We start from the raw sequence: 17,018 nt of genomic DNA on the forward strand, positions 1-17,018 counted from the left end.
AAGTGAAGGGAATTACAAAATGATGGTTTACTTATTTCTCAAAGACTTTAAATACTGAACACCTCGTGTCAACGCTGTTTCAAGAATGACATAGGTATTCTTATCAATATCAAATCTTCTTTTTGGAGTCTCTCCATGATAATTTTCACTTGTGAATATCGAATGACGAGGTGCTCCAATTTGTTGAGCTAAATTCGCTTTGAGTTTTTCCAAATCTTCCTCAGCTGGGACTTCATCAATCTTGGACAGAACGACCAATGGCTGCAACGAATGCTTCATTGCTAATTTAAACATTTCTTTAAGTTTTTGCATGAGTTGATTGTCACCACGATCTCCCTGGGCAACGACAAAGATGATGGAATGAATTTTCTTATCTGGAGAGGTCAGGACAGTTCGAGAAGAATTTCTATGAGAAGTTTGGCCTTCATCGGTCATTTCATATTCATGTGGAAGCTTTCCTTCAATAAACATTGTAAATTCATTGTTGTTATAGGTTTCATTGGTCAAACCAAAAGTATCCCATAACACATATCTCAATTTAGACAGTTGCTCATGATCTTTCCACATTTCAGGAAGATTGTATCGACACATTTTGGTTGTGACGTGATCTCCCGTATTACCAGCAATGGCAGGAGTTGAGAATTGATTGTTGGTCTCGACACTTCCTTCCAATAGAGTGTGAATACAATTAAAGAAACTACTCTTTCCTGAACCCATGGTACCAAATAAACCAATATTAAGCAATGGAACATCGATGGGTTTGAACGTGATGAGATCTCCACAAAAATCACTCGCCCAAATATTGACTGCACCTTTAAACAATTGATGTTTCTTGGTGGAATCCAAAAGTTCATATGGAAGAGTTTCTTCGAGATCCTTAATGGTTCTGTTATCTAAGGGCTCGAGTTCAATGGTGAATTTGTATTTTTCATCTTCTTCAATGTCCTCAGCAATGACATGACGACCAAAATCAAAATATTCATTTCCAACGAATCTGAAAATACTTTTCTTTGGAATGGTGTTGGATGTAGAATTCCGAAGTTGTAATTGGAATTGGACAGGTTGTCCAATGGCTACAGGTCGATTCAAGATGGTTGCACTCACACGAATTCCATCCTTTGCACTACGCTTGCTTCCAGTGAGACGTTCAATCGTGTCCTTCACTTCGTCCCATTTACTCACACATGCTCCCATGTCTTCAGAGGATGCAAGTGTTTTAACGACCTTCTCATTCACAAATGCACCAACTCCCAAACAAATCACGTCCGCATCCAAAACAATTTTCAAATAATCACTCTTTCGAATGGCCATAGCTTCATCATCTGGAATACCATCCGTAAGAATGATCACAATTCGTCTGGAGGGACCTAATTCTTGAGTTTCGAAAAGAATCTTGGCCTCATCAAAACCTCGATCCATTCGCGTACTTCCTGACAGCTGTTGCATGGAAGAGAGTGCATGTTCGACATGGTCGAAATTCGTTGTTGCGTTACACTGAACCTGAACGGTCGAACTGAATTGAATGACTGCAAGTTGATTTTTGCCATTGGAGAAACGTTTGGCTAAACCAAGAACAACGGAACGTTGACGTGAGAAATCATCGGCAGAAAGAGAAGATGAGCCATCGAGAAGAAAGATGATAAACTTTTTGGCTTTGGCCAAGTGATCCGAACCGTCGTCGAGAGTTCTTGAAGCTTGTTGCGGAGCAGATGATGTGGAATCAGGAAATCGCATTCAGGAGATTGTGCTAATTTTTTTTAAGGAGTTGTCGCCCAACGTGACACTCAAATGATGTAACCATCTCGGAATTCCCATTCTTATGATGTGAAAAGTGACACATCGAGTATAAACACAACGTTAAGTCCTCACTTTCCGTTGCACTTGTCATTGTACTCGACAAAAAATGAAACCACCTGACTGCAGTGAAGAACGTGATTCACAGAATAATAATAATTCGGACATTGAGTGTGTGTCCATTTCTTCTCAGCAAGATCCTTCTTCAACTCTTGATCCGATCAACCAAATTCAAGATCATGAAGAAGGAAAGATCCAACCACAAGACGATAAGACCATGGCTGCAACAGAAAATAAGTTTTTTATCACAGAGCAAGATTGGAAGAATTTGCTAGACAAAGTGGCACGATTGGACGAAGAAAACAAAACAAAACAGCAAGTTATTGAAGACGAATCCCGATTAAGAAAAGAACTTGAAAAAAAGATCTCGGAACAACTGGAGTCAAAAATTTCAAAGCTTGAGTCTAAAGTAACCGAGCTTTCCACCTTCTGTGACTCTTTAAAAAACATCCAGGAAAGGTCGAATTGTTAGAAAATAATACTCTCAAGTCCATTGAAACACAACTCTCCACAACCGCTCATAACTTGACACAACACAGTGAAAAAATTCAACACTTAGACACTGAACTCAATGAAATCAAGGAAATCATCAAACCTCCTCAAACCAAGACACAAAACACGTTAAACTCTTCCGTCACTTCATGGGGAGCAAATATTCATCCAGAGGCAAGAAAATCCTACTGGAGCAAACTTTCCTTTGATTTGTATCAATGTCCGGATTACCAAAATATGACCAATGCCATTCTTAAAAAGATGAATGAATTAGCGTATGCTGAAAGATTTCACATTGAAGATTACAATTTAATTTCCTCCGCTGATGCTTGTTCCACAAATTTAGTTTTATTTCCCAAGTATTGTGGAAGTTCTCGTTTTCAAAGTAAGGAAGCGGTTGAATTGGTAAATAAGGGAAAGAAGATTATATTTTTAGTGTATCGATATGGAAATAAGAATGATGAATTGCAGTTGGGATCTGAATTTTCAAGTTGTGTCAAGTTTGAGTTCTTTACTAGTAGTCTGGATAGCATCAAGTTGGTAGAGAATGAAAGAACAGAACGAGAGTTGCAAGGGCTCACTACGAGCGTGATTAACAACGCCACAACTGTTGCAAAATAAATGACATTTGACAGAAACGAAAAAATGAATTCACAACCAACGCCACAGAGTAACCTTGAGCATGTTTCTTCCAGCAGTGACCTGATGATCAACGAATTATCACAAATTAAATCCATGATTTCTTCCCTTGAGAATACTTTAAAACAATTTGATGACAAATTTGAGAAAAGATTTAAACATTTAGAATCACGAATGGATGTCATAGAAAAAGTCGTTAATAATATTAAAATCGTCGAAGAAGAACAACAATCGGAATCACCAAGCTTGTTGAGTTCGATTTTTTCCAGATTTTCATCTCAGCCTCCAAAATCAAAGAGAATTGTCTATCAACAACCATTCACCACTCGTTCCCAACAACAAAGTTCAAACTCTTCGAAACAGCTCAAGATTCATGTGTTCGTGAATGACAAGGAGTATGAAAAAACTATTTCTGATCTTTTGAATGCCATCACCGGTCATGCGAAACAATCGTATGATTTGATTCTCGAACACAAAATTATCACTCGTATCGAGGAAGCGGACAATCGCATTCTTACACTTTTTGTGAAATATTGTGGTACAAGTCGATTTGAAAGTAAGGACGCTAGACAAATTGCTGAAATGAAAAAGCCCATGCATTTCTTGTTGTTGCGTTATGGTGAAACTACAAGCGATGTTGTACTTTCTGATTTGTATTCAAATTCGAGAGCTTTTGAATTTCATGTGAATAATCTTGAAGAAAAGAAAGTCCTTATGGATGATCCACGAAATTTGAAAGCAATGAACTTGTTATGCGCCAAAGTGGTTGAGTACGAGAAATAGAGATTTCTAATAGAAATCGATTTCTTGATGGTCACAGCTTTAACTGTGCAACAGAATTATGTACTTTACAGAAGGTGCTATTATACAATTGGACTTTGAATTATTGATTACAACTGTTTTGTAAAAATGAATGAATGGGATAGGAAAATATATTTTCTTTTCCCATCATGTTTGAAAAAGCTTCCAAAAAAAAGATTTTTGGTTCATACTCGTCATTCTTTTGTTGCATTCTTGCAAAATATTCAAACATGAGAGTGACATTCATATCACTGACAAGAGAGGATCTTTGAGCATTTCTCTCATAGGACAAGGTAACGTCATGTACGATACAGCAATGTTGTTTGATTTCTTTTTTTAAACCGTCTAAGGTTTTCATATTCAATGGTAATTTCACATGAAAAAGTTTACCATAAGGTTCAGACTGTACAGCTATTGTGATCGAAGGTGTTGGATCATGTACGGAAGGAGGCAATGGAAGAGCATGTTGCGTATGAGCACTTCCAGGAGTGATAATGGTCATGTCATCCACATCTGAAGACTCTTCAGATTGACAACTTCCAACAAGAGAATCACTATCACCATTGGGATTGACAAGTGGATCCTGTTCGTTCTGATCCTGCATGGAATCTCTTTCTTCGGTAACTTCTATTACGTCCTGCTCTTCTTCATGTACAGATAAACCCAATGAACGTCTTTTCTTTTGATTACGAGTGATGACATCGATCGAAAGTCTTTTTGGAATTTCATACTCGGAAAGCTTATCATTCAAGAACATGATCAAGTCACTCAGAAAGTGCTGTCTTTTGGTTTCAAGTCTATAATTCTTTGGAAAAGTTTGAATAAACTCCGTTTGCATGTTATGAAAACCTCTGAAAAGATCATGCTGCTGTAAAGATGAGAGATCTTGAATTTCTTCAGAGAACCAAGATGGAAATACAGGATAGGGACGTGCTTTTAATCCAAGAAAATTACAAATAGATCTGGCGTGAGAACAGTAGGACGTATTATTCACAACACATTCGGGACACTTGGCAGATCTTTGCGATCGTTGGTGAATTTCCGTTGTTTCTTTTGGCATGTTTCCTTGTCAATGATGAATGATTATTGAATGATAAAAATAGCAAGAACCGATGAGAGCACTGTGCCACTATGCGAATGAAGAGAGGGTTGTATATATTTTTTCTTTATATTTTCTCGTTGCTTCATGTTCTCTAAACAGCTGCTTCCTCCTGTCGAGTAAACAAAATTTTTTGAAGGGAGCAAAACCAGACGCGCGAAACTATATTGGAAGAGGAACATTTGAATGGATGAGAATTGTGTTGTTTATGAAATCATATAGAAGGAGTGGATATGATACCACGGCATTCAAGAAGAATATTTAGTCGACCAATGACACAATCATTTCGAATTCACACTCGACATTCTGTTCGAGTTTCTTTTCAACCCATCGATACATGGATTCTACCAAACGATCCGAGCTTAAACATGAAAGAACACCATCTCTCTTGTAACATAATGAAAAAGCACTCTCCTTGAAATTACATTGCTGTTTGACTTCCTTCTTCAATGAATCGAGAGTCTTGAAACTCAACTTGGGAATCAATGGATGAAATACCATGTGATCGCAACCTTCCTTTTGAATCTTGAAACAAATGTCTCTTGGCTGAGTGGACGATGATGGTTGAGTTTCAATGACAAGATCGGACCTGGGATCAATGAAACTGTCATTCTCAATCCTTTCAAAAGAGGATTCAGAATTACAATCTCCAACTTGTATGTCGTCTTTGTCTTCTCCAAGGTCGTCCTTGTCCTCATCACCATCACTCATTGCATCCTCTTCCTCTTCTTGCCTGGTTTCAGTACTTGTCAAATTGTCAAACGCTTGCATGGATGACATTTGTTTTAAGAGGTGAGTCTTGGAATCTTGATTCTTTTTGGAAAGATGCACTTGTTGCATTACAATTTTAACATTCAATCCAAACTCTTTCAAACTGCGATTCAGAAATTGTGTAAGAGAGCTCATAAACACTTTTCTTTTCCTCTTGACGTTTTCATATCTTCCAAAAGTATTTGTGAAATGAGTTTGAAAACGATCAAACTGCTGTTCAAGCTGCGACTTTTCTTGATCAGACAGCTGTAGAAATAGAAGTCTGAATTCTTTCGGGAGCGCTGGATATGGTTTTTCTTTGCGAAGTTCTAAAAACTGACTAATACTTGACGCATGTGGACACGAGGAGAGATTTCGTGCGAAACAACAAGGGCATAGACTCGATCGACTCGTTGATCGAAAGTTCAAGCAGGTGGTAGTAGGAGTATCTATTGATTTTGCGTCTTTTCTCAAACAACCACGTGATGATTCCTTTGGCATTCGTTGGGTGTTTGTAATTTTTTTTTAAGTTTGTTTATGTCTTTTAAAACTCGTCTTAGAACACAAACAAAACTTTTTGTACAGCTAATTTCAAAAGAAAATGATAATAACTGGCAGAGATTGCAGTCCTTCGAGAAATTTTCAATTTCATTGACGAAGTGGTTGTTACTCAAAAGGGTGCAATCATGTAATTGAAAACTCATCACTCGAATTTCCAAATTTTGCTTCTCGACATCGAGAAGAAACCAAAAAAAAATATCAACAACCGAGCAATGCTCACATCATCAAATTCATCATCACCCCAAGTACCAAAAACAGCTTCCGTTCAACAACCCGAATGGTTTCCACCAACCGGAAGGGATACTGGTATTGAAGTATTCAACTCTTTGACTTTAAAGAAGGAAAAACTTGTTTTGCAAGACGATTCAAATACTCTCACTTGGTATACTTGTGGTCCGACTGTTTATGATTGGAGTCATATGGGTCATGCTCGTACCTATGTAGGATTTGATATTGTCCGTAGAATTTTGGAAGACTATTTTAATTTTAATATTATTTATATTGAGAACATTACCGATATTGATGATAAAATCATCAAGAAGAGCAATAGAGTTTGTTTAGAAGAAAACGTTACCAAGTTTTTAGAAAAGATTTCAAATCTTCCAAAATCCGAGTCACTCTCAAAGCTTGAGACGTATATTAAGAATTTGAAACAAAAATTGGAAGCTGACCAACTCGAAAAGGAAAAGAGCAAACAGCTTAGCTTGGCTCAACTTACTCAAGAACGAGATGTTCTCATTCAAGCTGTGAAAGAAGCTGGCTTGGACCCTAATGAAGTATCTGCTCCAGATTTCTTGTCTGTACCCAGATATTACGAAAAACTCTTTTGGGAAGATATGCAACAACTTCAAGTGAAGCCACCAACAGTGCTTGTTAGAGTCACAGAACACATTCCAGAGGTTAAAAAGTTCATTCAACAGATTATTGACAATGGTTTTGCTTATACGAGCGAAGGAAGCGTGTACTTTGATGTGGAAGCGTTCCAAAACAGCCAAAAGCACGTTTATGCCAAGTTAGAACCATGGAGCGCAAACTGTGAAGATCGTTTATTGGACGGTGAGGGTGAGACCCAAACCAGTAAGAAAATTACAAAGAAATCCAAAAAAGATTTTGCATTGTGGAAATTATCTCAACCTGGTGAACCCGAATATGAGAGTGACTGGGGCAAGGGTAGACCTGGATGGCACATTGAGTGCAGCGCAATGGCTTGTTATGCTCTTCAAAAAGCTGCAGAACTTGCAGGAAGAAATACTTCTGAAAATCCTCCAGTTTTGGATGTTCACTGTGGAGGCATTGATTTGAAATTCCCTCATCATGACAATGAGCTCGCTCAATCAGAGGCATATCTTGGAAATAGACAATGGGTAAATTATTTCCTTCACACAGGTCACTTGTCAATTAACGGAATGTCCATGTCCAAGTCTAAGAAGAACTTTATTACAATTAGAGAAGCTCTCAAATTCTATACTGCTCGACAAATAAGAACCATGTTCCTCTTCCGTACTTTTGACTCTGAAATGGAATACTCAGTTGATAGCATGGAATATGCCAAGAATGTGGAAAAGCAATTCCAAGAATTCTTTGGTAACTTGAAGGTAATTTTCAGAGATTATAACAATAAGGGAGGAAAAATTATTGAGAAATGGAGCAACGAGGAGTTTGACTTGAATAACTTCTTGGGTGAAAAGAAATTATCTATCGATAAGGCCTTAAGAAACTCATTCGACACAAAAACCTCCATGATTGAGCTTCAACAATTGGTGAAGAAAACAAACACTTATTTGGAAGTTAAGAATGTTGACAAGTACAATGAATTTATCAAGAAGGGAGGCGATCAATACGCACTTGATGCACCACAATACCCATCTGTTATGCTCTTGAAGCAAGTTGCTTACTATGTCACAAAAATTCTTAATGTATTTGGCCTTGTCGACAGTGTTGACTCCTTTGGATTCCCAGTTTCAGGTAGTGACGATTACGAATCAAACGTAACACCTATCATCAATGCACTTTCTGAATTCAGAGCAGAAATTAGAAACATTGCAAGAGACAAAGAAGATAAGAAGGAACAGAGAATTCTAAAGGTCTGTGACGTTTTGAGAGATGATGTTCTTCCAACTTTGGGAATTAAGTTAGAGGATAAGAAAGATACAATCACTTGGAAACTTGTTGATAAAGAAGAACTTAGGAGAGAACGAGAAGAAAAGCTTGAAAAGGAAAAACAAGCAAAGAAAGACGCTGTTTCAAAGGCCCAAGCAGCTCTTGCTACTGCAGAAGAAGAATATCAAAAGTCTTTGATTGCTCCACAAGATCTTTTTAAGACCGGTGAAAATGCATCCAAATATTCTGAATATGACGAAAAGGGAATTCCAACCAAGGATGCTGCAGGTCAAGAAATAACCAAGAGTGCCAAGAAGAATCTCGAAAAACTTTTTTCTAAACAAGAAAAGCTTTACCAAAGTCAAGAAGCCAAAAAGAAAGCAGTGGAAGAGAAGAAAGCGGCTCTTGAGAAAGCGACTGCCTTGTTGAGCGAATAAAACATTCAGACATTTTTGTCATTTTTACTTCCGACTGTTATGCTGTGTGTGGTATGAATTTTCACTCTTTAGATTTGAATATTTTGGGTTTATTAGAAAACGTTACAAGGAAGGACAATCTATCACATAATGTGACAGGTTTGTTGAATAATTATTTCTAGGAATGTGGGATGATCAAAAATTAGGGAACTTGAAAAAGTTCATAAATAATGCAATACTTAAAAATAATACTACAATGCGGCAAGCAAAAATATTAAAGATCATTCTCTGCTGAAAGAATGTCAGATGTAATCTGTTCTAAACGTTCTTTCAAATTGGCCTTATCCAATGCAGTCACAAAGAATACATCTCGCAATCTGTTCTCAGTATCCTTTTCTTTGTACATTTCTTTGATAAATTCTTTGGCAGCATCAGGATCGTTTTCAGGTCCCTTATATTCTTCAAAAGTATCAGCCAAACGAGAGCCATTCTGAATCTTGGACACAAACAGATCATGCTTATTAAAAAGTAAATAAACAAGTGTGTCAGCAAACCACTTGGAGTTGATATAGTCTCCAAAGAGAGACAAACTCTCTTTCATTCTGTTTGTGCTGTCATCTTCGTAACACTTTTGATCGAACTCACTCAACGAACAAACAAAGAGAATACTGTCAACACCTTGAAAATGATGAATCCACTTTTTTCTTTCTGTTCTTTGTCCTCCCACGTCAATCATACAGAATGGAAGATTCTTGAATGTGAAAGGTTGTTCAATCAATCCGGTAGTCTTGATTCTTGCTCTGACAACATCTTCTTCGCTTGGCATATAATCATCCTTTCCGATTCTGTCCAAGTTGTCAAAGTAGTACGAGGCAGAGTCTTCAATTTGGAATTCATTTCTTCTGGCCATTGCTTGAAGAATTGCAGGTTCCTTCCACAACTCTGCAATGTCTTGAGCCAAGTTAGAATCCCAAACTTTATCTGTTGTCAACAAAATCTTTTGTTCCAATCCTTCTATCTTTTCTGCTCGTTGTCTATTCTCTTCAGTGGAAATAGGAAGGTTGAGAGACTTGGTTGCCTGAATGAGGACCATCATGTTACGCAAAATGTTTTCATAGATCATTGGTTTAATCTTGGTCTTCTCTTCTGTTGTGAAGCCATTGTTATAGATGAGTCTCATCTGTTTAAAGATGGTACCTGATGTGATGACAAGTTTGTATCGAGTTGAACGGTGAGAGCAATGATGGTAGGTGATGGAAGTATATAACAACATGTTCATACAATGAGATCAATAACCATTAGGTGATGATGATATTTTAGGGGTGATTAGATAACACATATCCAAACATCGAGGATATATTGTCATGATCATTAGAATCAAAACAATAACATGTCGTGCCGAGCCGAGTTTTGAAGTCAAGAACCAATCATGAGAATACAAATAAATGGTTAATAAGAATACATGATGATGATGATGAGAACAAATGTACAGAAATATAAAAAATTACATACTCTTTCCGCTATCACCTGCTCCTACCAACAAAATCTTCTTTGGTGGTTTTGCTGCTGGTGTATTTTGTGTTTGAGGTGTGGTGCCTGTACCGTTGCCAGTACCAGGTTTTGTTGGGGCTTTATCTCCTCCTCCAAAGCACATTTTAATGTATGAGGTTAATATGGGGTGTAAAAAGGATGATGATGAAAGTCTAGGACAGTGTCAGTAGAACTGCTACTCGTGTTGGTGGTGTTTTGATTCACGCCGGTGAATGTTGTATAGTAGTGAACGTTGTATACAACGAAAAGCTCTTTTCAAAAAAGTATACTGGAATCTCGTGATGATGATGATGGCAGTGTACTATCTCGCCGTAATTGCTGCGTTTGGTTTTGCTGCTGAGATGACAAAGTTCTCAAAGTATTATTACGTTGGCTTGAAACACAGCTGTTGTTGTGATTTTTTTTGAGAGTTTTTGAGACAAATTGACGGGTGATTTGAAAAATTTCGAAACCAGTGCCTGGTGATGTTTTGGTACTTCACGGATTTTCAAGTTGAATGGATGATGATGAGTGTTGATACTGTAGAGAGATGGAGCTAAGAGGCCGATGCTGTTCCGAAGATAGAATGTTGCTTTTGTTTTATTCTCTTGAAACCACGTAATCAAGATGTTTCTTCAATTTGAAGTGGGTACCGACTTTAGAAATTCAGTGATTCAATAAAGGTTCAATGGAAAGAGTGGATCGTTGGATCGTAGAGCAATGGGCATGAGAATGATGAACATGGAATATTGATAGAAAAACACGTTGGTGATTCATGAATACCACTTGCTCACTGAGGGCAACGGCCACTTGAGAGAAAATAGCGAGAAAAGCTTTCTTAAAAGAGAATGAAGAGTGATATTTGTAATGAATTTGGAATGTCAAGGAAACGATGATCTATGACGCTACGTGAAACATCAGATCACATCACAGAGCATTCAGTCCATGATTTATTTAAACATTATAAAAATTGAATGTCTTGTGTTGCTTCTCTGAGTCGAATTGTCGGTTTCATGATCACACAACACGGCAAACAGTCCATGCACACAACTCCTTCGTGGAAAGGAGTTGCAAATTGAAACACAGTTTAAAAAAATAGGAACTGAGCGATATTGCAACTCAGCTGATGAAAGACCATGCAGGGCGCCATAACCAAACGAGAAGAAAAATCGAGCTATTATACACTAAAAGCAACAACGATGCGTTCGTACGAGCTGTAGCATTAGTGGCATGTTTGATAGCACTGTTTTTGAAAATTTACGAACAACATCCTTTCATCATGATTCATGCACAATCCACTCCTTTCTGGTCGACGAGACAGATGACAGAAACCAAGTCAAAATCATCATCAACAAGAACAAATCCGAATCCAAATTTCTTCACAACAACAACAACTGTCACTCCATCATTCCATCGAATGGTAATGGCACAACAACCAAATCCAAACGAGAATCAAGACTCTCTGAGTTTTAACACTCCACACGCTGAAGATTTGTTCCAATCCACCTTTAACAACTCTCTTTATTTAAATCTCACCTTTTATTTTGATATGGAAGCGGAATTTGATACTCGAGCTTGTACAAATGATCTTCCCTGCAGCTCGATTATTGACATTATGTGTGCACTCAACACCACTCTTTTTTCGGATTATCACAATTTTACCATGCAACCCGTTGAGAAATTTGTTGTTGTGAATATTGTGTTAAAAAGTGACATCTTTTTGGCATATTTGGGATTGACTGTTCAACCATTTCCGGGCTTAAAATTCTTATTCAAATGGATAGGTCAAGAAGGAACCACAAGAAAGAATCTTGAATTGATGTCTTACGTGGACCCTCCAACTCGGACAGACATTTATTGGATTTATTTCTCAAATCTACAATTAATTGGATTTGATTATTCTATTACACTTTACACGTATCACGTTGGAATTTATAATTGCCTAATGAAAGGAATATTTTTCTTTCCTTTTTTTGGCTCGACTTTAATTTATGAAAACACCTCTCTAGAACAAGTCGACACTCAAATCATCGAATATTGTGAACGAGTGATATTCTTTAGCGTGGATTTGGAAAGGGAGTGTAATATACGTTTTCAACAGGTGAACACTTTCGAATTTAACAATGTACGAGTCATGCACAATGCTGTTGCAACCATTCAAGTCGACTTTTCAAGAAGGACCATTATTAGAAATTCAATCTTTAAGAATTATTCAGCTAAATTTTTCTTAACCAGTAATGTGGAAGTTCTATTTGAAAACTCTCAATTCGATAATGTCGTTAATCCATCATACACAAGTGTGGACTATGGAGCACTTGTCCTTGCATACTTGGGAAAAATATTATCAGTTCGAAATTGTTCATTTTCACGAGGATATTCAGCAATTTACGTACGAGAATATATGAAAGCAGAATTTATATCTAGTCAATTCTTTAATAATACGGTGTCGACCAATATTGAATCGAAAGACATGTTTACTTTGCATGCTGTTTTAAACGCAGTTGGATGCGCCATCATGACTGTTACTGATTGCATGTTTAATCACAATGGTGGTACCTCAAAAGGTTCTGCTCTCTATGTCAAGGATGCCACGGATCTAGCCGTTCATTGGGGCTACTTTATGAATGGAAATGGAAGTGCCATCTATGTAGAAAATATCAAGTCCTCAAGTCAAGAACGTTTTTCCATTCGTGTTCTCAATTCGAGGTTTGAAAATAATTACAGCGATGACTATGGCGGTGCTATTCGATTACTTACTTCTATCAAGTTATTCTCAATAGATCGATCAACGTTCATTGGAAATCAAGCAAAATATGCTGGGGGAGCTGTTTTCGTTGAATTCGTTCAGTATGTGAGCTGGATTGCTTCCAGTCTTTTCAAAAACAATCGAGTTCTGTATAGTGGATCTCATGATCATGACAACTTTCAAAAAGGAAGAGGTGGAGCAGTGTTTCTATTTTCCTCAACAACACCTCTCGCAATTGCTGACAGCTTGTTTCTAAACAATGAGGCCAATATTGGAGGAGCACTCTCGTATGCCTACTCGAGCTTTAAGAACATTTTGAATTGTACGTTTGAAAATAATCGAGCTCGAAAGACTGGTGGTGCCATATTTCACTTTTCACCTTCACCTAACAGTAATACCAGTTTTTCACTTGTACAGTTTGAAAACAATCAAGCAGGTGTGTATGGAGATAACTACCTTAGTTCGGTTACTTCAGTGAGATTTGATCAGAAGCATGTCAAATTGTATCCAGGTAAGTGAACTCTATCATTTTTGCGTGTTTTGTTGTCTTTTTACAATTGAGTAGGACAAACTTGGAATATTTCTATTACTCCCTTTGTAAATACTGTGCCAGTTCCTACCACTGTGGAAAATTATTTAATATCCACTTCCAATCCACAGTTGGAGTTACATGTGCAAGAACATTCAACATTTATTAGCGTCAAGCTCTTGTCCTTAATTGACACGACTGAAAAATTACAAGAGCATAGTATCAACACGACACTTTGGCTCGAAAACAAGAAAAGAATTGCGTTTTTCCAGCTCCGATTACTACCATGTCCAAAGGGAAAATTTTTAAAGCATTCCATGGTTTCTGAAATGAACAACAAATTCGCATATATGTGTGTTGATGCACCACCCAATTCTCTTGGATTAATTCTTGGTATTTCAATTCCATCCTTTCTAATATTTTTCATATTAGGTTCTCTATTTACTGGAGGTTGTATATTCATTGCTTTTCGAATTAGAAAAAAATTGAATCGACTTGCTGTGAAAGAAAAAGCAGAAAAAGAAGTAGAAAAGAAAATTCTCGACAAGAAAATTATCTTTAACAATTGGGTTAAAAGTCCAACAGTGAGTGTTGGAAGCGAATACTCCATGACTGTCCCATTGATTCACAGTGATAGTGGTGACGCTACTATTTCCCATATCAGTCAAGAAATGAAGCAATTCAAAAACAAGAAGGATTCATTCTTGATATCAATTGATGATTTGGAAATTATTAAGAAAATTGCTGAGGGTGGTTATGGTGTTATTTATCAGGCCAAGTTATGGGGGAAACTGGATGTAGCAATTAAAACTCTAAAACAAGTCGATGATGGCCTTGTACATGATTTTCAGGATGACGAAGAATTTGAAAAGGAAGTTTCTGTTTTGGCAAATTTAAATCATCCAAATATTCTAAAGTTTTATGGAATTTCTGTGACTGAAACGAGCAAATACATGATTACAGAGTATTTAGAGAACGGGTCATTGGAAAGAATGTTGAACAGTTGTAGATTTGGAAAAACTGTATTGACACTTGAAAAGAAATTACAAATCCTTGAAGATGTGAGTTGTGGAATGCACTATCTTCATTCTCTAAGTCCAGCAATTGTTCACAGAGATTTGAAGCCAGGAAACATTTTGCTCAAAAGGTACGTTCAATCTGAAATAATCATTTAATTTGGATGAAAATATTTTGTCAAGTGATCATACCTGTAAGGTTTGTGACTTTGGGTTGTCAAGAGTGATTGGAAGTAATGGAAACACAAACAAAACCATGACCAAGAATGTTGGTACTTTTTTCTATATGAGTCCTGAACTCATCTCTGATACCAACAGCTGCTATGAAGAGCGAACTCAAGGATCCTTGTCGAACTCTCAAGAAAAAGTATTAAGAGCGACAAAGCTTGATATTTATAGCTTTGGAATTATCATGTGGGAATTGTTTTTTGAGTTAGCACCATATTCTGAAAATCCAAAAATTGGAACTCAAGGAAAAGGCATTCCTTTTGTGAATATTTTGAGTTGTGTCATGCAAGGAGCAAGACCAGCCATTCCATTCCAAAACAAACAAGAATTGCAAGAATGGTTAAAAGTATATCCTGTTCGAATTCGAGAAGGATACTCAAGTCAAATTGGGAATTGCGATTTGGAATCCCTTATTTTGAGCTACTTTGAATTGGCAAGAAGGTGTTGGAGTCAAGAGGTTATGAGCAGGCCATCTTTTGAAGTCATCCTTGATGAATTAAGCAAGCTGAAATCCAAACTTTAACGGAATTGCCATTACTTGCAGGTGGTTTTTGTCAGGGCTTGAATTGAATAAAAATTCATGAACAACCACACCCCAATGTTTTGAATATTGGTTAGTGCTTTGTGAGATGGTCTACTCGTTATATATGAAACGCAAAGCAATGAACATAATTCTTTCCGGCCAACAATGTTTTCGTTCAAGAAAGAATAAAAAATTTCAGCTCGCCTTTGGTTCCGTCTCGGGAGGAATCGAACCTCCGTCAATGGATTCAAAGTCCACTATGCTACCATTACACCACGAGACGAGCACATCAATGATAATCCAACTTCTGCTTTGAGCAACACCAAAGCAACATTGAAATGAGAGATGATGGAACAGACATTTCTTGTTTGTGATCCACAATAAATGTATGTCATAATATAATAACCTTCACTATTACCTGGGATTGTGGTTGTGATGTCAAATTCAAATTAACCTCCAGTAAAAATTAAAAAATGTCGGACTCGATCGTTTCTTCTCAATCCAATTCGTTCGTATTGCAAAATAGAGAACGCATTCAATCCATTGTTCAGTTATTGCCCAAAATTGATATTCACACTCATTTGGGTGGATGTATACGATCAAGCACCATTTATGATCTCATCAAATTACATCCGAATATTTATGAAAATCCTGATGAAGTGGTTCGTCAGGTACAGCTTACGGAAGGAGATCAACGCAATCTAAAACAATGTTTTGATATTTTTAAAATTATTAATTCGGTTACTGCTGATTTGAAAGTAGTAGAAAGAATTACGTATGAAACTCTGGAAGATTATGATGCCGAGAATTGTATTTATTTAGAGTTGAGAACCACACCAAAAGCAAATTCAAATCCGTCGTATACTAAAAAGGATTACCTGATGTGTATTTTGAACACAATTGAAAGATACTTTAAAGAGCACGAGAATGACACTAACTTTGTCGATGTATCACTTTTGGTAAGTGTGAACAGAAGTGAGTCGATCGAGAAAGCAAAGGAAAATATTGATCTTGCTCATGAACTTATTTCTGAAAGACGGGAATTACAAAAGAAGGGTCATGTGTTTAGAAGCTCAGGTGTGGTTGGTCTCGATTTTTGTGGAAATCCCTATGACGGAAATTTCACTGCTTTTGCCAAACTGTTTGCTGAAAGCAATCTAAATCAAACCATTCACTTTGCAGAAATTAACAACTATGAAGAGTCTAAAGCGATGCTTCGACATTGCTTGGAGATGAATTCGAAAGTGAAACTTCGTTTGGGACACGCAGTCTGTCTCAATGATGAGATCAAGGAAATGCTTGTTGTTGATAAGAGCAAAGAAGAACTAAGAGAAAAACATACACAATTTGACAGAATTCCAGTTGAAATTTGTTTGACCTCTAACCTCTTGAGCAAATCAGTTTTTAACATTCATGATCATCCGTTAGTGATGTTTTATTTGTCAAACCATCCTGTCAGCATCAACACTGATGACAGAGGAGTGTTTCAAACCTCTCTTGAAATTGAATACATGAAGGCCATAGAAGTGTTCGACAAGATTTTGTCTAATACCCCTAATAATCAAACAGAAATTCAAACCTCACTTTATGAGTTGATACGTGTGGTGGAGAAATCTATTGAAAGTATTTTTGTTGAAGATAGTGTTATTGAGAAAATATTGATTTCTTACCGAGAACGTGTAGCTCTTGTTCTGGCAGCAGATTAGATCACTTGGTGTCAATTCAAAATATTTT

At 37.0% G+C, this 17,018-nt stretch overlaps 9 protein-coding genes across 9 annotated transcripts; 5 read left to right on the top strand and 4 right to left on the bottom strand.

The window, feature by feature from the left end:
* Window positions 1-27: 27 nt before the first annotated feature.
* Window positions 28-1,734, bottom strand: C9374_006863 (uncharacterized protein; the record flags this gene model as incomplete). Its single annotated transcript, XM_044696770.1, has 1 exon — window positions 28-1,734. One exon carries the CDS (start codon window positions 1,732-1,734, stop codon window positions 28-30), a length of 1,707 nt encoding a protein of 568 aa, XP_044555226.1.
* A 169-nt stretch (window positions 1,735-1,903) lies between these two features.
* Window positions 1,904-2,967, top strand: C9374_006864 (uncharacterized protein; the record flags this gene model as incomplete). Its single annotated transcript, XM_044696771.1, has 2 exons — window positions 1,904-2,285; window positions 2,414-2,967. 2 exons carry the CDS (start codon window positions 1,904-1,906, stop codon window positions 2,965-2,967), a joined length of 936 nt encoding a protein of 311 aa, XP_044555227.1.
* A 24-nt stretch (window positions 2,968-2,991) lies between these two features.
* C9374_006865 (uncharacterized protein) lies at window positions 2,992-3,768 on the top strand (the record flags this gene model as incomplete). The annotated part of the gene is made up of 1 exon (XM_044696772.1): window positions 2,992-3,768. One exon carries the CDS (start codon window positions 2,992-2,994, stop codon window positions 3,766-3,768), a length of 777 nt encoding a protein of 258 aa, XP_044555228.1.
* Window positions 3,769-3,868: 100 nt separating this feature from the next.
* Window positions 3,869-4,846, bottom strand: C9374_006866 (uncharacterized protein; the record flags this gene model as incomplete). The annotated part of the gene is made up of 1 exon (XM_044696773.1): window positions 3,869-4,846. One exon carries the CDS (start codon window positions 4,844-4,846, stop codon window positions 3,869-3,871), a length of 978 nt encoding a protein of 325 aa, XP_044555229.1.
* A 300-nt stretch (window positions 4,847-5,146) lies between these two features.
* C9374_006867 (uncharacterized protein) lies at window positions 5,147-6,136 on the bottom strand (the record flags this gene model as incomplete). The annotated part of the gene is made up of 1 exon (XM_044696774.1): window positions 5,147-6,136. The coding sequence occupies one exon, from the start codon at window positions 6,134-6,136 to the stop codon at window positions 5,147-5,149; it is 990 nt and encodes a 329-aa protein (XP_044555230.1).
* A 272-nt stretch (window positions 6,137-6,408) lies between these two features.
* C9374_006868 (uncharacterized protein) lies at window positions 6,409-8,733 on the top strand (the record flags this gene model as incomplete). The annotated part of the gene is made up of 1 exon (XM_044696775.1): window positions 6,409-8,733. The coding sequence occupies one exon, from the start codon at window positions 6,409-6,411 to the stop codon at window positions 8,731-8,733; it is 2,325 nt and encodes a 774-aa protein (XP_044555231.1).
* Window positions 8,734-8,986: 253 nt separating this feature from the next.
* Window positions 8,987-10,366, bottom strand: C9374_006869 (uncharacterized protein; the record flags this gene model as incomplete). Its single annotated transcript, XM_044696776.1, has 2 exons — window positions 8,987-9,909; window positions 10,225-10,366. The coding sequence occupies 2 exons, from the start codon at window positions 10,364-10,366 to the stop codon at window positions 8,987-8,989; spliced, it is 1,065 nt and encodes a 354-aa protein (XP_044555232.1).
* Window positions 10,367-11,521: 1,155 nt separating this feature from the next.
* On the top strand, window positions 11,522-15,284 carry C9374_006870 (uncharacterized protein; the record flags this gene model as incomplete). Its single annotated transcript, XM_044696778.1, has 3 exons — window positions 11,522-13,499; window positions 13,554-14,664; window positions 14,717-15,284. The coding sequence occupies 3 exons, from the start codon at window positions 11,522-11,524 to the stop codon at window positions 15,282-15,284; spliced, it is 3,657 nt and encodes a 1,218-aa protein (XP_044555233.1).
* A 473-nt stretch (window positions 15,285-15,757) lies between these two features.
* On the top strand, window positions 15,758-16,990 carry C9374_006871 (uncharacterized protein; the record flags this gene model as incomplete). The annotated part of the gene is made up of 1 exon (XM_044696779.1): window positions 15,758-16,990. One exon carries the CDS (start codon window positions 15,758-15,760, stop codon window positions 16,988-16,990), a length of 1,233 nt encoding a protein of 410 aa, XP_044555234.1.
* Between the last annotated feature and the right edge of the window lie 28 nt (window positions 16,991-17,018).

Source organism: Naegleria lovaniensis (assembly GCF_003324165.1).
Source record: "Naegleria lovaniensis strain ATCC 30569 chromosome Unknown tig002, whole genome shotgun sequence".
NCBI classification, from domain to species: domain Eukaryota; phylum Heterolobosea; class Eutetramitea; order Acrasida; family Naegleriidae; genus Naegleria; species Naegleria lovaniensis.